Source organism: Nannobrachium achirus (assembly GCF_963921795.1).
Source record: "Nannobrachium achirus genome assembly, chromosome: 15".
Taxonomy (NCBI): Eukaryota; Metazoa; Chordata; class Actinopteri; order Myctophiformes; family Myctophidae; genus Nannobrachium; species Nannobrachium achirus.
The window spans coordinates 32,277,320-32,301,330 of record NC_137822.1 but is presented as its reverse complement, the minus strand read 5'-3'; the positions used below and the strand labels follow the sequence as shown (position 1 = coordinate 32,301,330).

General features: G+C 43.3%; 1 protein-coding gene across 1 annotated transcript in view; it reads right to left on the bottom strand.

Moving 5' to 3' along the window:
* Positions 1-3,225: 3,225 nt before the first annotated feature.
* LOC308299767 (voltage-dependent N-type calcium channel subunit alpha-1B-like) overlaps positions 3,226-24,011 on the bottom strand; it is a gene marked incomplete at both ends in the record, with an annotated part of 244,047 nt that continues 223,261 nt past the window's right edge. Inside the window, 11 exons of the mRNA XM_080743555.1 lie at positions 3,226-3,807; positions 4,180-4,403; positions 7,589-7,829; positions 10,806-10,844; positions 13,728-13,838; positions 14,472-14,601; positions 15,375-15,556; positions 16,432-16,538; positions 17,056-17,163; positions 17,847-17,952; positions 23,332-23,428. Coding sequence (XP_080599681.1) covers positions 3,226-3,807; positions 4,180-4,403; positions 7,589-7,829; positions 10,806-10,844; positions 13,728-13,838; positions 14,472-14,601; positions 15,375-15,556; positions 16,432-16,538; positions 17,056-17,163; positions 17,847-17,952; positions 23,332-23,428 — 1,927 coding nt within the window. The remainder of the gene's footprint in view (positions 3,808-4,179; positions 4,404-7,588; positions 7,830-10,805; positions 10,845-13,727; positions 13,839-14,471; positions 14,602-15,374; positions 15,557-16,431; positions 16,539-17,055; positions 17,164-17,846; positions 17,953-23,331; positions 23,429-24,011) is intronic.

Here is a 24,011-nt window from a genome sequence, read left to right as displayed (position 1 = left end):
TTTTGATGAAAACAAATCTTCCTCCAAGTATAATCATAATACCTCATGATTATGTTGTATGGAGGAAAAAAAGAAAATCACGGCACAATGTCTTTAAAGGAGTAAAGAGTAACACTACCTACTGTACAGTGGCCAACCAAAATGGAATTTGAATGGAAAAGGGTCAACATATAGTATTTCCGTAAATCATATCTCTTTATTCAAGGACTTATTCGTAGAAATGACAGTGGAATTGACAGTCAAGTAACAGAGCAGGCAGCAAGGAGTTCAGCCTCGTCCAGAGCCTCCTCTAGAGAATCCTCCACGTTGGTGCTTCAACAAACTGTTTCAAAATGTTATTCAAGTGCACCGTTCTTTTATTTACCTGAACCAGATACATGATGTGTATTAGATGATGATAAAATACAACCGCAAAACAGATTGTATAAATCATGAACTGTGCGAAGATGTGTCAAACACATTCCATTTTTTGTTTTCTTTTTTGTACACATGCAAAAGGTTTTTGTTTATTTACTTTTTTTTTGTTATAACATGCAAACATGACATGTACGGGGAATAGTCACAGTAGAAATCGATGGGAGAAGGTAGAGACACAAAATGGTGCAACTTCAAATTCGGCACCCTGTTCAAGTAGGGTGTATAGGTTAGTTTATAGGATGTAAAGGATCAGAATACAGGGGCTGTTTTAAATGGTATGGACTTGCACAGATCTGTCCTCCAATTCAAATGTACTGGGACAATAGAGACTAATGGACATCTAACAGTATCACTCTATTATGGTACCTTTTGCCAAGAACATAGGGCTATGCCCACAATGTAGCTATGGACCTTATTGCTTCAAATTCTAAAGTATTATCGTTTAGACCAGCCATCAAATAGTTTGTACAATATGAATACTAGGAAGTAAAACAAATATAAAATGTGAATTCTGATTAATACACAAACTAATTGACAAACCTGGGGAAATGACTCAATGTTTTAGTTGTCCCTATACAGTATGTCCTGGATGGGTGGGTTGGCACATGGCACATTTTAACAAACACTACACAGTACAATCCTCATTCGTTTAACTCTGAGAGTGTACAAATGGAACCAAATGGACCTGTCCATTTCTTCTTCATTTTTTTTACAGTGTGTACCTGATGCAGTCTAGTACTCCAAGTGCATTAAACAAACAAAATGATTTGCAAATACAATTCGATCCAGGTATAAAGAACACAGTTATACATTTTTTCAATCTGGGTAGAAGTCATGCACACTTGCCAACCTGAAAATGCTCCATTTCACATATACTAATTTTAGACCGCTGTGCCTTGATGTGTCTTTCCAACAACTGTACATAATACAACACATTTAAAACGTACACGTCCCCATACGTAAATGATGTAAAATTTGGTCACAATCATGCTAAATGCCTGAATCTGGAGTTTCCAGAGGGTAAAAAGCTACAGGGCAGATGGAGTGTTGTCTTGTTGCATAGCCCTACTTTAAGTCAACAGTCAACAGCAACAAGAACTCTTTATTTTCGGTTTGAATACACAAATGTATCCTAAATGCAAACCTCCATACAACACCCATATGGCATAATTAATTTCCCTATACTTCCAAACTATGAAATAGAAGATTATTTATGTGTTTTTTTTTTTGGACATAGTCAAAGATTGTTGGTGTCAAATGGTCTTTGTTGACTACAAATGGCATTTCCCCCTTTCACACTCCGTGTCTACCATGTCACGCAGACGCTTACCATACACCCTTAAGCAAAAGTACACACAAACACGCGCACACACACACACACACACACACACACACACACACACACACACACACACACACACACACACACACACACACACACACACACACACACACACACACACACACACACACACGGAAAGTTCAAGATCCTGGCATGCACTACACTGCTCACTTGGTATCTGTGACTCTGACTTCCCTTCCAAGATTCTCATTACAAGAATCTCTTTTGCATTCTGCCCCTATAGACTCAAGGGCTTCGTTTCAAACCAAAACACGAAATGAATCACTTTTCAATGCAACGCTCACCCTTTCACCTATTTACAGCCATATACTGCATATTGATCTGTATGTTGAATCACGTTACAGGTATGTCAGGTACTGTCGGGTACAGTATTTGTATATACTGTATCTCTTGGGCGACAATTTGCCACTTACAAATCTGTCCTGTCCTGTCCTGTCCTGTCCTGTCCGAAACCAACCTTAATACACCTTGAAAGAGAGGCACTTAGTATTCAGCCACATGACGTCAGAAAGCATTGATCTAACCCTTGTATGCACTCTGAATACGGTCATTTACATCGGTTACAATTTACAAAAAATACATGAACATCATGAAAATAGAGTAAAACTGCTGCTGTCCCATTTCTAAATCGACTAGAGACTTAGGTTTGTCCTGTGCTCAGCTTGAGAGAACAGCAGCAGTTTAGTGATGTATCTACATAAACATCTACTTGTATCCATTTCATTTGGAACTGGTGAAAATTATGATAACCGTGTGGTTCCTCTTTAGAAAGTGTTGTTCTGAAAATATTTGATGAAGAGAGGATTGTAATTTGGCAGTAGTGCATTTGTCATCATCCGCAAGGTAACCAACAGCAGCAAAAAAATGATCAAAACCATTTGACATGATCAGAAACACACAGGTTGGACACGGATGGAGGGGTTAAAACACAGTTCACAGTCTTTATCCGACCCCCGCTTGAAGTGGCAGGAGGTTTTGGCTTTGTTGCTGCTAAAGCAATCATTTCACTGGCAGAGGAAACTTATTCACAGGGTCTTGTTCACATGTGCTCTGTGTTCTGCACATACTGTACATGTACAGTACCATCAAAATAAACTAAAATTTCAGTGCAAGAAAGGGGATAGAAAAAGGTCATCTTTATCCATAGAGTCGTTTGTATAAAAAGCAGAATATAACACTACAAAACTGGAATGTTTTCTTTTTCCTCATTTTTTTCCCCCCTCTTGCCAACGCTATGCAGTGCCTTCTTTCTAGATTAGCTCTTCCTGTCACGTCACTATTGGCAGCCTATCAGCATACCTTTCAGCACAATGGCATCATATTGTCAAGCTAACAGCGTGACACCTCGTGACGCCCAGTAGAAATGAGCCTTAACCCTGTACATCGCTGATCACGTGGCCTTTCCACAGATAACACAGACGCTTTCCAGGTGCATTTTGGCCGCGTTAGCACCAATCTTCCTCGTCCTGCTCCCTGAGACTCCCTGTTCCTCTAGTGCCGGACCCAGACGCCGCGTTCACCCCCAGGGTGAAGTGGTACCCGTTCGGCACCCCGCCGGCCCGACCCTGCGCGCCGGGTGCCGCTGTGGGAGAAGCAGCCACGTGCGAGGCGGAGGACGGCGTGGTAGAGACAGTGGTCCTGGGCGAACGTCCTCCTGCCCCGTGGGTGCTGACCGCGTCCTGGAAGTCCTCCGTGTCCTCGAGGATGCTCCGCTGAGCGCCGTCCTGCGTCTGGGGGTTGGGGTCAGAGCCTATAAAGGTGACCGGCATTGGGGACTCATTGTGGGCCCTGAGAAGGCGGTTGTGCTCAGAGAGGCCGCTGCGGCTGAGGCGAGACTGGTTCCCCATGGTGCTGCTGGTGGTGGTGGTGACGACACCGGACTGCACCGGCGAGGAGTTGGCAGTCTTGTAGGCCACAGCTGGGCGAGGGGTGAGGGGCGTCTGGGGAAGTTGCCTCCGACAGCGAGCAGGTGTGCCGGAGACGGTGGTCAGCACTACAGGGTTACCTTTGACCACGCTGATCCCCTGCTGAGAACAAACATACGTGATGATGAGTGACTACTACACTGCAACGTTTAGTGATAGCTGGACTGTAGAACTTGACCCTTTAATGTAAATTGTTTCCCAACCTCGAACCGTAATGTTTTGATTTATACTTTAATTATTTGAATCTCCATTTTGCGGTTTCGCTTTGTTTTTGTGATGGCAGATTGAAAAGTTGAGTTGAGTTCTGGAATTTTAAGAGGGCTTATGGTGTTGCCATTCATATTTACAGTACATACAGCCTATCCCTCTGAAACACTTATGAGCAAATATGTTTAATCCCAGGGAAACCCAACCTGCCACCCAAAATCGCTAAGAAAATAACCGATAGTTGCAGTGCATCGAAGCGCGCCTCACATGTCTGAGGAATCCAGAGTCCTGGCCTTCCCCCGGGGAGGTGGATCGGCTGGGGCCGGCTGACTTGGCGTGGCACTGCTCCCTGCTGCCGTAGCGCTCACAGGAGTAGAAGCGCTGCTTCTCTCCCGCAGACGAGTGGTGTCTCCTCTCGTGAGATCGACCGCGGCTCCGCTCTCTCGCTCGCTCTCTAGACAAGCCTTCGGCTGAAGGATCGGTCAGCAAACCTGGGAGAGAGATTAAGGAGGGCAACACAACAAGTTCAACTCAATACGGACGGCGGCTGGCCGCTCAGGAGGTAGAGTGTCTGCTTGGGAAATGGAAGGTTTGAGCTCCGGCCCCCCTGGGTTAGTGTCGAAGTGTAATTGAGCGAGACACTGAACCCCTGATTGCTCCCGATGAGCAGGTTGCATGGTTTCCTCCTCTGTTGGTGTGTGAACGGGTGAATGTAATAATGCACATGGTACAGTAAACGCTTTGGATACAGTAAGCTATAATACTGTACTGTAAATGCACCAATTGTATACACTAACTAACTGCTTTCTTCCCCCCCCCCCCCCCCCCCCCCCCTCCAAATCACATACTGTATCTTCACCAAAAACAGGCCTTAATTTTCAGGCCTGTTGAGAACTACTGTATAATGTTCGCCCTAGATTGCTGTATTGGGGAAGGACTTGTTTTTATACTCAGCAGCAGTCATGTGGAATTGGTTACCTGCGATCCTTAAGTCAATCAGCTACACTAACAGAAGTACTTTTATTTTTACTCCACTACAATTATTTGAAAACTTAACGCACATTAACCAATATTAAGCTCTGTTTTACACTTTGTCTTTTCAAAAATTGCCGGCTCACAACACATCTCATTGCGACGTGTTGTGAGCCAGTAGATCAGCTATTATCAAAAGAAAAAAGATTACTTGGAAAGGGGACTTCTTCCACCATTGTGTTCAATACAGTACAGTACAGTACAGTACAGTACAGTACAGTACAGTAGCATAAAAGCAAGCACTGAGTTCACTATATATACTTCAATGCTGGAAACAGAAAAACTACCAATTTTCAGATTAACACTACGCTAACAGAAACACTTCACTTCATTACATCACTCTCTTCATGTGTCCTCTCCTCTCTGTTCTAGCACTCTTCTAGCTTCAGAGAGGGGGTCTGCTGAATGTTCTGCTGTGCTGCTAAGGCGCACACATAAATCCCCAGGCTAAGGTCTGTCCGTGGGGGCCTTTCATCTGGCCAATAAAGCCCAGCTGCTGCCCTCCAGCCCTAAGTCAAAAAACACGTCGCCGTCAGCCATCGCCGTCTAATGGCTCTAGCAGATGACCCAGAATGCTACACTGCAATGAATGATCATCTTTGCAAGGAACTAATTTAATCATCCATTCTGTCTTGAAGTCTTACTAACAGTATACCATTATGTGTGTATATCTTGCACGGTGAAATTCCACTGTATTCAATCTACACTACCACCTATACTAGGGGTCGTCAAAGTTTTTCAGGCCAAGGGCTCAGTAGCTGAGAGAGCGATGAAGCAGGGACCGCTACTACATATTGGATTCGTGTTAAATGTGTGTTTTCCCTACACCCAAAGGTGGACAGATCCTGTAGAATTGTCCATATTCATGCATCGGGCTACTTTCTTTTTCGTTGCTACGTACATGTCTGTGCATGTGACTGTGGATGTGTGCATGTGTTTCTGTGAGAGTGGAAGTGCAAAGGTTAAAGTGTTAACAGTACAGTATGTGAAACATGGCAAAGCTACTATCCTGTTCCTTAGCTTTCTTGCTAAATCCGCTGTATTTACAACATTACATTGTATGTGTGTGTTCATTCAAAATGCGCTGTCAAATAAAAGTCTAAATAAATCAAGTGCTTACATTGCATTCACAAGTACTGTAGCAACAAAAGGAGGCATTTTAACCACATTCATTCATTCCTGTTTGTGAGTGGCCAGTCTGGCCACCCAATCACCTATTGGGGTGCTTAAGTTAGTCTGCATTGCATAACGGTTTCTCCCATGGTAAGGGTACAAAGGGGACGACCTCTGCAAATAAAACAGAATAAAAAGGTCAAATCCCCAGCAAAGCAGATTTTCCTTTGGCAGCTCATAACTTTGGTAGTGAGAGGGAAAGCCTGACATAAAAGAAAGTCCCTGGTTTTAACTCCTCTGGGGAAGAGCCACAGAAAAAGCCCTTTGATACATAACCCGATCATGTACCCTTAATCCTAAGGAATTTCTACCCTGATGTGACAGAGTCCAAGTGACTTGGAACAGGAGACAGGTCCATATTGTATCTACACAGTATGTCTGTGTATAAGAAATGATTCAGTACCAGTACCATGAATGTTCAGCTAAAACCCAGAATTAACTGTTTGAGTTTGAGTTTTGCAGGGCCTTCCGACAAGTGTCATGCTATATTTTAATAGATTTAAAAGTAAAAACTAAATATTTGTCCAAATGCATTGATTAAGCATTAGCTGCCCATGAGTTCATAATGTTTGTGGTCTTTCAAACAAAGTGGCAAATTATTCTTTATCGAATAAAAGCCTTAAAGTTGTGACCCATAGGCATCTGTACACTAGCCTGCAAGCGTCCGACTTTTCACACACTACGTTTCACTTAGTTTAGGGAAAGAGTCTGAACCTTCTGACGGAGATTCTACTTCAGCGGGGGCGGGCTAAAGCCTATTGACGTCACACACACACGCGCGCACGCACGCACGCACGCGCGTGCGCTTAGAGCCCCCGATGGCGACGTGGCGTGACATTGCAAAAATACGTTATTTCTTATAACATATTATATGATTGCATTTTTACGAAATGGTATTAAAACGTAATGAAGCGGCACTATTGTATAGTTTATTAAAATAATTCGAGTCGAGTCTGACTCCGCCATGACAGTTTTCACGGACCAATCAGAGTCCACTAGCGACTCACGTGGGCAGAAGAGCACCAATCAGAGTCCACTAGGGACTCTCACGTGGACAGAAGAGCTCTGAAGGGAGGGGGCTGGGGGGGGGGGGCTGGGACCGGACTAGCCTACCACGTGCCCCAAGTCTAAAGCCCTGATTGGCCCATTCAATTCGCCCGCTCCTCGGGCGAGCTGAAATAAAATAAATAATCTCCGGGGTCAGTCCACACTACACACCACCCACCAACAGGGGGTGGTAATGTGCGGACTGATTTATGAGGCTATCTGTTCACCCCCTGGACATGACGCTAATACACTATGTTGCAGGGACCCCAATCCAATCAATTTTGGATTGTTGTTGTTATTTAAGAATAATAGCTGTATTTTGATGTTTATTGCTTAATATGATTAATAGTAGGTATAGTGTGAGCGTAAAAGAAGAAGAAAAAAATAATAATCAAAGAAATGTCATCAGTCCAACCTATCTCACCGGCAGTGCTGGCAGGATGCACAGAGTCAGGCCTGTCCAGAGACTTCTGTTTCTTGTCCTTGTCTTTGTCCCTGCGTCGGTGACAGCGGTGGTGGTGGTGATGGTGGTGTCCTCTGTCCTGGCACTGGACCTGGGACTGGCCTGGACGCTCCAGGGTGAACTCGCTCAGATCCACCTCCTGGGGGCGCTGAGGGGTCAGCGAGGAGGCGGAGCGCCTGATGGGGCTGAGGTCAACGATTGGCTGAGAGAGGAGCAGAGCGGTTAACGACCGGGAGTAAAACATAGAATAGAGTGCAGAGGCTATGAGGTGGCAACACCGGACCTTAAAGGATACCGCTCTTCTTTAACATCTGGTTCCATGGACATAATCCATACTAGTATCCCACCGTATTCCATTGTGAAATCTTGCCGTTATGTGAAGTTACAGGGATGATATAGTGCAGTGGTTCTTCTCAAAGTTATTAATTTCAAGGTAGCCCCAGTTTGGTATGGATTCGTCCTTCATTGAGAGAGTAGAAATGTATACATTTGTAAACTCTCAGAGTTAGGGTCCAACTCTCAATCATTTTGCTGGGAACCCCCTAGAACCCCTTTAAGGACCTGTGGAGTCCTTGAGGGGGCTGCACATATCTGTCGTCTTTAGCCGTTTAATTAATTAATTGGTACATTTTTGGTGTATATATATATTTTTTGCCAGGTTTTGATAATGATGGATTAAGTTTATGAAACCAAATGCAGAGAAAAAACTGAAAAAGAACTAAAGGCAGCATCCTTTAAGCACAGAGGACATGATAGATCCAAGCCACTATCACTGGACCACCACACTGTTCACAACACAACAAAAGAGGCATAGCTTGAGGACAGCACTCTTTTCGACTTGAGACCGACATTCACCTCACTCTTCTTCAGACTCAGATGTGACAGGGTGGGAGGATGTTCACAGTACTGTTCTTAAACTCAACAGTCAGACTATGCTCAGAGCTACTCAGTACACCATTCAATAAAAAAATAAACAGTTAAACATACAAGTCTGTAACTGTGAACTAGCAGGTGCTTCACCTCTGCTAGCAAACTAAGAATGAGTTGGGTGTTGTTGACAATGGCCTTTGTAACTTTTACGTTTAGCTTACAGAGAACAAAAAGGTGTTCTGTACAGTGTCAGTATATACTTTATACTAGGGGTCTTCAACAGGGGGTCCGGGACCGCTAGCGGGTCCTCAGAGTTACAACAGGGGGTCCTCCAAATCTTTGTGTGATAGAAATAATGTTCTCCTTTTTTATATTAGCCACTTGAATCCTAGCATCCTTATCCTGAGAACTTTAGCCAAAAATAGCAGATCTACAAGAGTTTGTAGATCCGCTATTTTCGGCAAAGACGTTTGGCGCAGAGGGGAAAAAGAGCAGACTAAGTACAGAGTGAAATGCCAAGTTAAGTATTGACAATTCAAGTGGTTAAATACGTATCTGAAAATACAAATTGATATGAATCCAAAATACAATGATCATTGTGCTGTCAAACAGTGAAACTGTGGAATCTATGAACAAGTTGTGGGGGTCCCTGCTTCATCTCTCCATCTCAACTAAGGAGTCCTTGGCCTGAAAACGTTGAAGACCCTGCTTTATACTGTACGCACTGTAAACATGTATTACTGTAGGTCTGTCTGTCTTTGAGGACATTGTCTCTACCCCACCTGATTCTTATTGGACTGGCCAGTGCTACTTGCATGATTAACACAAGTGCTAGTTACCACTGTAGGTAAAACAGACTGATTGGTCACTGGAACAGCAGCTGTGCTATGGCGCCACCCGCTGGTAACATTCCAGCTCATCTACAGTAGCCCAGTTGGCACCAAGCATTATGATCTAACTCATTCTTGTATAAATGTTTTGAAGCATCAATCAAGATGGTACTAAAATGGACAGAGATAAATAACCATACGAAAAAGTGATAAGCTTATGGTAAAGCACTAAATGTACTGGTGTTTAAGTTGCAATCCCTCTCTTTTACATACAATCTGCTGATGAGGCTATTCTTCCAGGGCCAATGACACAGTCCAGCCAGCAGTTATAGCCAGTAGTTTGAATAACAAACACTACAAAATATCATCTTAACAGCTCATTTAATCTTGAACACAGTCTTAAAATATGACTCCAAAAGGACTGTACGTAATATTCTGTTTCTTTCCATTGCATATCAGACAATATTTTGAAGACAGAACCGTGCTTACCAATTTCACTTCATTCAAGAGTGTGCTTAGGTAGTGTATAGGAAGGACAATGTGGTGGATGCCTGTATTTTTAAATCCATATATTACACTATGAACGCAACATTCAATTAACCCCAAATTTGAATGATATTTTTTGGGACACTTATTTTCCCCAGCGGATTCCTTTGTTCCCGATGGCTGTAAATGTTTTCTTACTCCAATTACATTTCTTTCCACTTGTTTTGAGAAGACTGAATACAAGACTGAGTCAGTTGTTGAGATAGTTTTTTTACATTACAGTTTTACAAAGAAAGTATAGTCAATACAAAGCAGGCCAACAACAGTACTGTTCTGGCCAGCTTTTCACAACCCCCCAGCCCAAACACACACCCACCCACACCCACACACATACATTACACACACACACTCCACTCGACAATGCACTGACGTGTATAACAACACACACAAACAACAACATACACTTGACGAAAAGCATAGCACTACTCCAAAAGGACATAGTGCTTCCCATAACCTGGATATATACAGTACATGTACGAATAATTCATCTAATCTAACTAAGAAGGTTCACACGTTGTGTGCAGAGTGGCTAGAACCCATTTGTGACCAAAGTCCATTGTCATTGAAGGTAAGGTGTGTGTGTGTGTGTGTGTGTGTGTGTGTGTGTGTGTGTGTGTGTGTGTGTGTGTGTGTGTGTGTGTGTGTGTGTGTGTGCGTGCGTGCCTGAGTGTGCGTGCGTGCTGTGAGCGTGCACGTGAACTCTGCACTGGGATGAGAGGGCACATGGAAGCTAACAAATATGGGGACATAGAGGGTAGAAAGGGAGAAGAGAAGACAAGAGGGCAGAAGAAAGAAAGAAAGAAAGAAAGAAAGAAAGAAAGAAACCACACAGGGTGGATGAGAACCTGACAACAGAAAGAGAGCGAGAGAGAGAGAGAGAGAGAGAGAGAGAGAGAAAGAATAAGATAGGCGGTACAACAGGTGGTACATACTGCCAGGTGGGTCCCAGGGGCGTGGCGAGGGTGGCTCCGCTATCAGACAGCACACACAGGAGGGGAGGTGGGCAAAAGTTAGCCAGGTGTCAAAATTAGGAGAGGGGAAGCATAGAAGTGGATGGTAGAAGTGGATGGGCAAAGACGCAGAGGAGGCTGAGAAATGGGACTGACTGGAACATGAAGAGGTGATGGTTTGAGAGAGACTGGAAATTGACAAAGAGTGTGCAAAGAGGACTTGTGACCTGCTGAGAGAGAGAGTGCACCGTTTCAAACAGACAGACAGACAGACAGACTGACAGACAGACAGATATGCACCGTTTCAAACAGACAGACAGACACAGAAGGATGGATGAACGGACACAGACAGACAGACAGACAGACAGGACAGAGAAGCTAGACAGGCACACGTGGTTAAACAATTGGCCCCCAAAAATATGCTGGGAGGAAGAGATATACCCCCATAAATAGCCATGGATAGATAGCAAAATGACATAGAAAGAAATGAGCAAAATGTGATTAGTTATGATAAATGCTATTTGAATATAAAGTGTGTATTAGGTTTCAGCCAGGGTTAATGTGACTGTTGAAGATAGATGGCGTTACAGATAGATATTAGTACAATGGTACTTTGCATTTCAAGACAGAGAAATCACAGTTCCAAAGTTAATACTTTTGTGTAATTAAGTTGTCCTGTCAGTTCATAACAGTCTTAACTTGCACAATATTGTCTTATCAACGTGTAAGTTCCACTGGAAATGTTAAGATCTTGTTAGACAGGAATAATAGACCTTCACTGAGAACTGGGACAATATCGTTTCTGGAAGTCAATGAAGAATACAAAATATTTCTAGTAAATTTGATCATATGATTTAGTGATTATTAGCCATTTTCTTTTTGGAGGATTTTAGAAAAATAAAACATGACCATAATGAAGATTGCCTGGGGGAGTGTAACACATGCATAGCCCATACCAGCACAAAGCATTAACCCATTTAGGCCTAGGATTATTGACCGCTTTAACAATTGAAAAATAGCAGATATACAAGCTCACAGCGCGCTGCGAGCTTGTAGACCTGCTATTTTTGAAAAATCATGATATTTCTTTGCAAGTCTTTGAAATATCTATTTAAAAGCGAACATTTGTAACTCAAATATTTGCTTCTGGGTGGTCCCTGGAACAACATATTTTGAGATAGGGGTCCGCGGGCAAATACCTGTAATTTTGGGGGTCCTTGACATGAAAAAGTTTGAGAACAGCATGATTTAGAAGAAGGATTTGGAAGTCGGGTCAAAGATCGGGTCAAATATATTCAAAGACTTGCACTCATTTTCACGATTTTTCAAAAATAGCAGATCTACAAGCTCGCAGCGCGGCACTCGGTGCCGCGCTGTGAGCTTGTATATCTGCTATTTTTCAATAGTTAAAGCATAAAATAATGGTTAAAGTGGTTCAAATCTAACGCGACTCGCTTTCCAGGTATTTGAGAGTTAACTTTGTCCCAAGGCCCTTCCCCACCTCTCTCTCCTTCCATTTCCTGTCTCTCTCCACTATCTATCGCTATCAAATAAAGGCTTTAAAATGCCTCCAAAAATATATATAGGCCTACAGTATGTGAAAAGATAAGACGACAAATAGCATACAAAAACCTGGACTCAATTATTTGTGATCCTTTGTCAGCACACATTTTGTTAACACTTGGGGAGCCAAACTCGTTCAGGGACGAGTTATGGCCACTAGGTGTCCCCCTGCCACAGGAAGTTATCTCGTTCACAGACGAGGCAACAAACAGTTAACCTTTTGAGCCTGCAGCTGCCCTTTGAATGACCCTAGTCCATTACGTCACCCAGTCAGTGCAGGCAGCCCCTCGGTGGAAGACATCACGGAAGGACTTAACATTGCTTTAGATTCTACTTTGAAACATAAGAACGGCTTTATCTAAGAATGAGTTGAAAACAGCCCCATGGAAGCAGAGAGCTGATTGTTTTCACGGCGACACTTTACCGCGATTTTACCGCGATTTTTGGATTTTAGTTTCGCAAGCGTTTGTAAACAAATGGATTATCCTCCTCAATCTTCTCTGGACACGCACGTGCACACGCACGAAGCTTGCGAGGCACGTCAAAACAAAGCGTAAGTCAATGGTGGCAGCAGCAACAGCTATAAATGTTATAAACCTTAGCAGCCCATGTGTTAAAGGACAACTTTGTTTTTTTACTACAAGGGTTCATATTTTAGAAAAGAAAATATGAGCGTTAAAATGTTTTCATTTACTTCTTTCTATCGTTTCAGTGATTTTAACGATTTTGATTCGCATGAATGCCCCAGGCTGGGGGCAAAGTGGCTAAATATGTATTTTTAGACACAATAAGCCCATTCCCAAGATGCACCACAATCTTTCATGGGCAGATGTGCTTTATGGGGGCTGGTGTAAATAATAACAATGAAATTGTCGGCTTATTGGGCTTAAAAAGACATATTTATGCCACATGTTGGGGGCATGCATGCAAATCAAAATCGTTAAAATCACTAAAACAAAAGAAAGAAGTAAATGAAAACATTTTGACACTCATCTTTTCTTTTCTCTAATGATTATCTAAAATATGAACCCTTGTTGTCCGCTAATACAACAAGTTTGATATATATCTGGTATTTGTTAGGTCTTCACTGCTAATCAAAGGTTCTTGTTCTATAAATATTGTCCATGTGTTAAACCTGAGAGGGCACAGACAGCCATGTGTGCTGATGTGAGCTGAGAGAGTGCGTTCTGCGTTTTAGTAAAATCATTAGTATCAATGTAACTCTGAAAAGTGTACAAAGGTAACCCTTTGGTTACATTTGCACACTCTTAACAGTGGGAGTTTGCTTTCTCCTGCAAGCTAAGGCAGGAGGCGGGCAACAGCGTGTAATGTAAAGCTTACATAGTACTCAGTGCTGAGTCGGGGCATGGAGGCAGCTCTGCCGTGGCCCTCTAGGCTCGGATAGCCCTCGCTATCTGAAGCGGTCTCCACTGGCTTCATCTCCACTGATTCCTGGAACGGCAATAAACAAAGTGTTAAATCACAGCAGATATATCACTGCAACTGTGTGATATACAGCTCTTGAAGAATGGGGAAATAACTGCCAGAGTTTGAATTGGAATTCAGAGTAACAATTGCAGGTATTTGATTTGGCAGTGTGCATTAGTTAGGATTGTTTGACTACCTGAGTTTTGGTACTCTATGGCTTTTTTATTAACCCAGAACCTTCCATAGCCTGAAACTTTCCAGTTTCCGTTATTATAGCCCGATCCACCTCCACCCTTGAAGGGTGAGGTACATACTGTAGCCAATAGTCAAAGCTCACAACACATCACAATGCAACACGCTGTGTGCTTAAAACAATTAAATTAAATAAAAGTAGTAAAAGTAAGTTCCCAGAATTTAGGGTTAATATAGTAGGATTAAAATAAACTCCTGAGCAAGGCCCAAATTAGGTTCTGAAAATCTTATCTAGAACTTGTGAAATACATTTCAATCCATGGCATGACATGGTTCACTAAGTTATTGTAGTCAAAAAGAGTCATTTGATTGTTTGTCAACCTGAGGTTTGGGGCAGGGTTTGGTACAGTATGGTACATTGTTTACCTGACATTTGATACAGTATACCACATCTTATTTGTTTACCTGAGCTTTGGTACAGTATGGCACATCCTCTGACTGGCCTCTCTGAAGATTCCTCCTGGTTCTGGGTCTCTGGGCTGCCTGAGACACATCCCCTGACTGGGAATGTTTTATGGCACTTCTCTGGCTTAGGCTGCACACAAAGACAACACAATATATATATATATTTTTTTAGATTTGTTTTTGGGCTTTTTGCCTTTATTTGATAGGATAGTAGGCTGACAGGAAATGGGGAGAGAGATGGGGAATGACATGTGGCAAAGGTCGTCCGGATCGGGAATCGAACCGTCGACGCCGCAGGCATCATAGCCTTGTATGTGGTATGCGCCTTGACCACTAGGCCAGCAGGCGCCCGACAACACAATATTACACCAGTAAGACTCCCTAATCGGGAGATAAGCGACCGTAGGTGGCTTATCTCCACAAATAGGGCAAAAATTTGTTTTTCCCAAATCTTCCTGATCCATGTTGATGACATGAGTGTAGACATGCTGTGTAGTGATATTCGTGATTTTAGGGCAAAAACTGTAGGAGCAGTGTCCAAAAATGTGTTTTAAAAATCGGCCTGAAGGTGGCGCTAGAATAGGGCCATGTGAGAAATGAGGGGTGGGGTGTCCGCGTTGCCTTGGCGGACGAATAGGTACCGGCCCCGGCTCTCCCGGACGCTCCTAGCCCGAGTTACGGCATTTTATGTGCGCTGCAGTGGCAGGGCCCAGGGGGTCCTCCACTGCGGGCGCCACCACTTTTGCATCCGTTCTGGAGCACCAGGAGTCGGTGGTCCCCGGGAATTCCCCGTGAGCAGCCCCGTTGGGGTGGTCATTTGGTCATTTTTATGATGATGATCACCACTGATGTAAATGAAAGAGATAATGAATGCTGCTGGTGCTGGCCCGGGTGGCCACTCACTTTGCACCCCCATTGGTGAGGGAGGCGCTGGGGGTGATGGTGCTGATGGTGGTGGTGAGGAGCTCAGCCTGAGGCTCTGGTTCAGGCTGAGAGCAGGGCGGAGGCTTGGAGGAGTTGGAGAGCGGTGGCACCACCTCGTGGAGGTGAGTTAAGGGCAGCATGGGTCGGAAGAAGTTCTTGCTCTGCGGGGAAACAATTCAAACAAAGGACTAGGGCTGTCACAATTATGACATAATTGTCTAATCGCGATTATTTGACATAATCGTGATAATTTTTCATAATCGTCATAATCGTTTCCATGTTGAAAAATCTTCATATATATATATTTTTTTTTAAGTAAAAAAATAGTGGAAATAGCCAATCTACAAGCTCACAACACGTCTATCAATGTTCTTTTTTAAGTATAAAGTTGTCAAATATGTCAGTAATTTCTTTGTATATTTAGGTTATGTGTCAAATCTACCATGTGCAATTTGAAAGCCTAAAAGCAGAGCAGAAATGTAATTGTCAACGACAAAAACACAATTAAATCGTTAAATCGACAATTAATCGTCATGTAAAATGTTATAATTGTGACAGCCCTACAAAGGACAAAATGGATAGTACATCTTCTTTATTGGATTTTCTTTCTTTTATTGAACCAGCTGTACCACTGTACCACCAGCTGTACCAGTGTACCACTGGTACACAACGTTCAACAATATCACCTTTGGGGGTTATTAGAATAATGTAACAACCGTTAATCATTAAAGATTCCATATTGGAGGTCACTAACTAAGTTAAAGGAGTAGTTCATCCCCAAAATAATGACTTTTTATTTATCTCACCCCATGGAGACAATAATGTTTTAGTTTTTTGTCGCATTCCTAAGACAAAAAATATTTTTTTTGTGTCTCCATCCGGAATCAATGGGGGCTAGGGGGTGGGGTTAAAATGTATTATAATCAAATTATTGTCTTAGGAATGCGACAAAAAACCCACTCCATGGGGCGAGTAATCGATAGGAAAAAAATCATTTTGGGGGTGAACTACTTCTTTAAGCCGGGGCAAGCCATACCTTAGGTCCTGAGGGCTCCTGCTGTTGAAGCTTCTTGGCTCGGTTCTGTTTGTAGTAGTCAAAGATCATCAGAGCAGCGTAGACCTTCCCCACGGTCAGCTCATTGTCTGGAGGACCACACAGGGACAGACAGGAGGGTGAAGGCTGTGCAAGGAGTCAATTCTCTTTATGGCCACTAGATGGCAGAGAATGAGCCTGTAAACAAAGATTGTTGCTGATGTTGTTTGGTCTGATGTGGGTGTATTGCTTGTATTGAGAAAAAAGAAATGCTGATATTTGTTCCAAGCTTCATACCCTGTATAAACAACAACATGTGACATAGCTCTGTTTACACAATGCTGTACCCCCTCCAACTGTATATATATGTTCCCCATTTTCAACTGTTTTTATTATATTTTGAAACTTGCTTTGGCAATGTAAACGTATGTTCTCTCATGCCAATAAAGCTCTTTTGAATTGAACAATTAAAAATTGGGTGTGCGCTGTAAACTACCACACAACGATGTATAAGAGAGCTGGTATAAGAGAGATGTTTGTGTGCACGCACGCACACACGCACACGCACACACACACACGCACACGCACACGCACACACACACACACACACACACACAGGATATCTACGTTTGTGCGGTGTCACCAGGAGATCTATGGTCTTCTGTTGAAGACTCGGCCACACTCGGTTTATCTCCCTTTTCAGGTCAACGTCACACAGCTGCTGGGCCAGAACTCCTATAAGGGAGGTTGAACAGAGGAACATACAGTATAGTATAGTGTCCTGTCAAATGTACAAGAGAATCGCCTCTCTCTGCCCCATTAACCCCACCGTCCAGAAAAACACACACGGTAAAGGTTGGAATCTCCAGGGTTCAATTTGTAAAAGAAACTTAAGCCCTATATACCTGTCTTCAACAGGGGGTCTGGGACCCCTAGGGGGTCCTCAGAGTTACTACAGGGGGGCCACCAAATCTTTGTGTGATATGATCATGTTTTCTTTTTACAATAACCAATTGAACCCTAGCCTAACCTATTCTGAGTGGAACATTAGCCAAAAATAGCAGATCTACAAGCTCACAACGCCTCGCGCTGCGAGGCGTTGTGAGCTTGTAGATCGGCTATTTCTGGCAAAGAGGTTTGGTGCAGAGGGAAAAGAAGAGCAGACTAAGTATTGACGGTTCAAGTGGTTAAATGTCCAAAAAATACACATTAATCCAACATACACTGATGACAGTGCTGTCAAACAAGTCTAAGAAATATCTGCAACACAATTGTGTACAATATAGACTATAGTGGGGGTCCCTGCTTCATCTCTCTCTCTCTCAGCAAAGGGGTCCTTGGCCTGAAAACGTTGAAGACCCCTGCCCTAATACTTCACGTTGCTCCCAGCAAATGGAACCCTGGTTGGAATGTCTCACCAGATGCCAGCTTGATCTCCAGGGCTGTGCGGATCAGAGCCATCAGTGTGGAAGTGAAGTGCACTGAGTTGTCATCAGCGATGGGCATGTTCATTTTGACCAATCGCTGCGAGGAACAGAAAGCCACGGGATAAAATCATTAAAGCACTTTAAGCCAAGCGTTGTGCGTCTCCTATTCTGGGTCATGTCGTTGTAGGCAAACGTTCTGCGGAAATAGCCGAACATTCGCAGATCTACAGTATGTCCTCACGGCGTGTTGTGAGATTTGGAAGTATAAACCCCTGAGGGACCCTATTCAATTAAGTATATAGGGCAGGGTTCCCCAATAGGCGGCCTGCGGGCCATTTGCGGCCCGCGGGGGGCTACTGTCTGGCCCACACCAACCCCAGTAATAATGGTGGTATAAGAGCAGCAACAACACTAGTATATCGTCGTTGTCGGGTGGAAATCTCGTATCTCCAAATTTGTACGTTCTTTCGCAAATCATACAAGGCCGTCGCACAAAAGTAGTGAAAGCAGCAGATCTACAAGCACACAACGCCTCGCGGTGCGAGGCGTTGTGTGCTTGTAAATCGGCTGTTTTCACTAGTTTAAATAATTTAATAAATGATAAATGCAAAACGAACGGTTTTGGACATACAAGATTTTCACCCGACAACGACAATATCTGAACTGTCGCTGGAGTAGCGGGAACGCCGGCGTCGCCCCCTGCAATGTTGTGGCCCTCGGCTCGGTACCCTAGACATAATTCGGCCCTTGGGGAAAACTAATTGGGGAACCATGATATAGGGTTTAACTGGTTAAGACACATGTTACTGTATATAAAAAGTATATACTATATACTATATTCAAATATTCTGTAATAGTTTTGAACATTGCTTTTACGTTTGTGAAAATGTCCACCTGTAAATGACATGCCCCAAAAAGAGACACCAGGTTGAAAGTGGTTGAACTGCTCAACAGAGACGGGGGAGTTCTGTGTGCCGGCACAACGACACTTCATTACAGGCTAAAGCAACTGTGCAAAGGTCTCATTGTGTTAAAACCCATTTTGTTCAGTCCGAATTGATAGATTAAATATACAGTACATTATAGAAAAGCTTCCAAATTCTCCGAAATTAGCCCTATTCACGGCCCGCCCACTCAGCAAATTTCTCAGCAACTTCCTGGTGCTGACGTCAGTTTTGAAGGGGAAATTAATACAGAAATAGCTGGACCTAAAGCCAACAAATCATTATTTCGAACGGTAAAGTAAATTATAATGCTTTGTGCCTTTTACTATCTTGTGTTCTTGGTCATGCTAGCCGTATTTTATACTTTACTATTCGGAAATTGCATAAAATGTGCGATTTCTGTGTTAACTCTATGGGCTTTTAGCAGGGTTTTACCCTTCAAAACGTGACTTCAGCACCAGGGGGATGCTGAGTGGGCGGGCCGTAAATGGGACTAATCAGGCCGTAGGGGCTTCATTACTGATGTTTTAGTATAAATCAAATAAATAGTGTTGATTGTGCCTCCACATTTGATGTTTTTTCTTTTTTTTTTTTACATTGTTTTTCAGTTGAGCACACAGAAGAGCTTTTCCGGGAACACAAGCCACCCCCACTGGTGAACATCCACAGTAAACAGAGCGCTTGGCCTCGTGTATCCATAAGAGCTGTCTCTTTCAGACGGTGAAAACACATTCATGTGGGAAGAGCTGCTCTAAAGCCTGGTTCTTACTTCATTTGAAAACATGCCATTTTTGCTGTGCAAGGATGAGTCGCACAACACGTTTTCGCAGAAGCATAAATTAGGCTTTAGTTGCTGCTGCCTGTTGCTATGACTGCAGAAAAGTTATTTTTGTTAACCCTATTTTTTCTCCCCAATTTGCAGCTTCTTGGTGTGAGTAGCATGAGAGGTTACTAGCCATCATACCATTGCTAAGTTGCAGAATTATGTAGTACAATTACTAACAATGCAAAATAGTACTCTCAATACCTCAGTAGTAGTTATTTCTTAAACACAACTGACTAAGTGTTAATTAGTAATTATACTGTACTTATATGCCAGCATATACATCCATGAGTGGAAACACTATGAATCATATGCTGTACCATAATAAAAATTGTGCAAAGTGTAGGAGTTATGTTTGTAAGGCATTTGGCACTCTCTTTCCATACACAGAAAAAAACTTTACTTTTTTTTTACACACAAACACTTAATAGGGAGCAAGAGGCACATTAATGCATGCAGAGCAACACACACATCTGGGAAGCTGCCTGTACACAGTAAAAGCCATCTGTAGACTCTGTAGGAGACATTGAGACAAGCAGCTTCATGTGCACGTATCGCCACTGTCGGGCAGAAACCTTGTATCTCCAGGTATCAAATTTGTTATGTTTTTCGTAAAGTAAAGCCCTGCTTCATCATACAAGGCTGTCGCACAAAACTAGTGAAAATAGGCTATCTACAAGCACACCTTGCGGTGCTTGTAGATTTTTGTAGGCTATTTTCACTAGTTTAATTCGTTTTTCACAATGATAAATACAAAACAAATGGTTATGGACATACAAGGTTTCCACCCGACAACAACGGGATATAGTAAGGGTGAATTCAGACAAACATCACACACGCACGCACGCACGCACGCACGCACGCACGCACGCACGCACGCACGCACGCACACACACACACACACACACACACACACACACACACACACACACACACACACACACACACACACACACACACACACACACACACACACACACACACACACACACACACACACACACACTCCCACGCATATTCATATATAATGCGCATGTCTGCACAAACATACACGCAGCGAGAGCAATGACAAGAATGGGAAGGGAGGGCAATGAATTCCCCAGAGAGAGAGAGAGAGAGAGAGAGAGAGAGAGAGAGAGAGAGAGAGAGAGAGAGAGAGAGAGAGAAGGAGCGTTTAGGGAGGACTGTAGCGCCACACACAAGAATGTAAAATATGAGGGGTTGAAACAGTGACGAGGGGCATGCAGAGTAAAATCCTCAGTGTTCATTTAACCCTTTTGTAACTCTGAGAGTTTACAAATGGAACCAAATGGACCCTTAACACCTATAAGAAGAACTGTGTTCATTACGAGTGAGTATAGCACGTGTGAAGGTCTCCACGAGTGGTAAAACCAAAGAATTAGATGGACTAAAAAGATGAAACCGAAAGCAAAACGCTACTAGACTTACTCCAGTGCATTGCTGTTCTCTGTGGCTGTCCTCACATCTTTCCCTGTCCATTCATCTCGCAAAAGCACAAGTTAGATTTGGAGATTCAGACTTGGGTCCTTGCTCACCGTGTCAATATTGATTCATTTCACATTTAAAACGGCTAGATTAAAACTTTATTTGCAACTGAATGACCTCCACTGAATCAGTAAAGGTCTGTCTGCCTGCCTGCCTGTCTGTCTATCCCTAACATGCAGCTTGGGGATCCATAACACTTATTGCTATGGGATACCTCAGAACCACTGCATCTTCATATGGAACAAACGCACCACAGAGGCCCTCATGGATCCATTACTTTCTCCATGGGTGTCGCACCAAATTCTGGGCCCTGGGTACAAGGATTCACTGCGGGCCCCCCATGAATGTTCTTCATAGGGGGAGGGGGTTTAACCCATTTAGACGCATTATTACACATTATTTTGTGCTTTAACTATTGAAACCGAGTGCCGCGCTGTGAGCCTGTAGATCTGCTATTTATAATTAGGGCCCCTCCACCTTTGGCCCAGGTAACTGAGTCCCACTTTCCCCCCCCTTGTGACACCCCTGTACACGTTTGTTTCTATGATTCAACGTGACACAAGGAACGATGTTATTGAATCCATTTTCAATCAGAAACTATAGCTGTCTGCCGAACATAAATTTGTTTTCCTGCTATGATAACCTCTTTTTCTTTTGTTCAATACTACCAAGATAGTGGTTTCAAGAACTATTTTTCTGAATATATTCCCTTTGAGGCCAGGTGGACGAGCATGTGCAGTACGCTACACCAACCATAACCGATCAATTTGTAAAAAGAACAGAGGGGGACACATTTCTTATCCACTTAAGCCCTATATACTTCTTTGTACAATAGCAAAAATAGCCGAGCTACAGTATAATTTAGCTATATATTACAAGCTCACGACGCGCCAGCAATGGGGTTATATCAAAAGAAGATGCATCTTCACCCCAGCAAATCGACCACTGAAGACAACTATTACGATAACTATATACTGTAGTGTATAGTTTTTTGTTTATTGGCTTTTATGAATAGGTAATTTTAAACTTGTTCTACCTCTAGTGGATGGATCTAACCACAAGTATAATGACAATGGAAACGAAATTGTTGGGATCACTTTTAGTGCAATTTGAAACACAACCAATCAAAAAGTATCTGAATTTACCAGGCACATTCAACACATCACTGTCGTTCAACACGTTTACAGGACGTTATCAATCATTCATCAGCGTGGATGCTTATCATTACAGTTATCTTTATACCTCTCGTTCTTGGTGAGGGCGGCCCTCGAAACTCTGAGAGTTCTTTTAAGTGTGACAAAAGCAGGCTAAGACCAGTGTGTGCCACAGGTGAACAGAAAGAGCAAGATGACAGACAGCACACATTGACTGTGACATATCTGACAGAAGCCGGGAGGCGTGTAAGGCTGTGTGTCCACCAAAGCGTGTTTTCTCAGATGAAAACCCAAGGCGCTCATCTAAAACGTGCATCCAAACCCCCAGAGTTGGAGGGAAAAAAAGAAAAAAACGTGCACAGAGCAGCACAGAATAATGCTCAGCACCTCGCTACGTTGCTATTTCCAGCACAGAATAAATCAATGGAACCTTTTCATGAGAGACGAGATCAGTATTGTTAAAGTGTTTCAAAAATATTAAAAATGTTTCACATTTTGAAAGATGTTTAGAAATTAGCAGATCTGCAGATCTAAAAAGTCTGCTATCGGAAGATCTGCTATCTAAAAGATCTGCTGTCTAAAGATCTGCTATCTAAAATATCTACCATCTAAAGATCTGAAATCTAAAGATCTGATATCTAAAAGATCTGTTATCTAAAAGCTCAATGCATAGACATGTTGAGCTTTTAGTTAGACTATTCTCAAATACAGTAGCTGATGTATGTAGGGTTAAAGTGGTTAAACTATTGTTTATGCTATGTTAACTTAAAACATTTAGCTGGAGCCCCCCTGGAACCCCCTCAAGGGGGTCCGGGGAGAACCGCTGGCATAAATATGTGACGCCCCTGTTGAAAATAATTCCAAACATACGCTGCGCTCAGGAGAAGAAACAAAAACCCTGCTTTGGTGGACATGGTCCCTAAGACAGGTGGGAGAAAGGAAGCGACAGCAACTGCAGAATGAACCAACTGAACAGGAGGAGAGACAGGGTGGGTGGGAAACTTTGGGGGCTTGCGGGAGCAGACAAGATGAACGAGGAGTGATTCTACCTTGTAGGCGATTCGCGGCGGACATTTCTTTCCCAAACCGAGAGGAGGGGACATGTGGCGCAGCATCTCGTACATATCGCGGTACACCAATCGGCCACTGTCCATCCCCCAGCGGGAAAAGATGGTGGAGGAAGACACCGTGGGGGAAAGAGAGGATGGAGAGTACCGGAGGGGTGCAAGAACCAGGGAGGAGATGGGGGTTAGAGAATGAATGAACACACAAAACAAACCAAAAGAATCACCCAAAAGAAAATGGAGAGGGGGAGGAAAAAAAAGAGGAGAACAGAAATCTGTGTTAATAAGATGTCTAGGCTCCTGTGGGGATCAATGCCATGCCATGCCATGCCATCCCAGGCTGGCATTGAGAGGACATGGAGGGATCACAGGTGGTGGTAGTGGTGGTACGGGGAGTGAGCGCTACAGAGCAGGATTCCCTGGAGAGAGACATGCTGAATGGCTGGGATCCTGAATGAAAGGGCATGGCTCCGGTGTTGAGATGCCCTTTGGTCGTGACGGTTAACCGCGTTCACTGGTGGAAACAAAGCGTGCGATGGATAAACAGCCATTTCAAGGCTGTCACCGTGTTGCTGGATACTGTAGGCCTGCACCAATTACATCTGACTAACTACGAAGGGGCTTGCGTTCTAGATTGATATCGCGCCATTGTTTCCGTCAGTTGC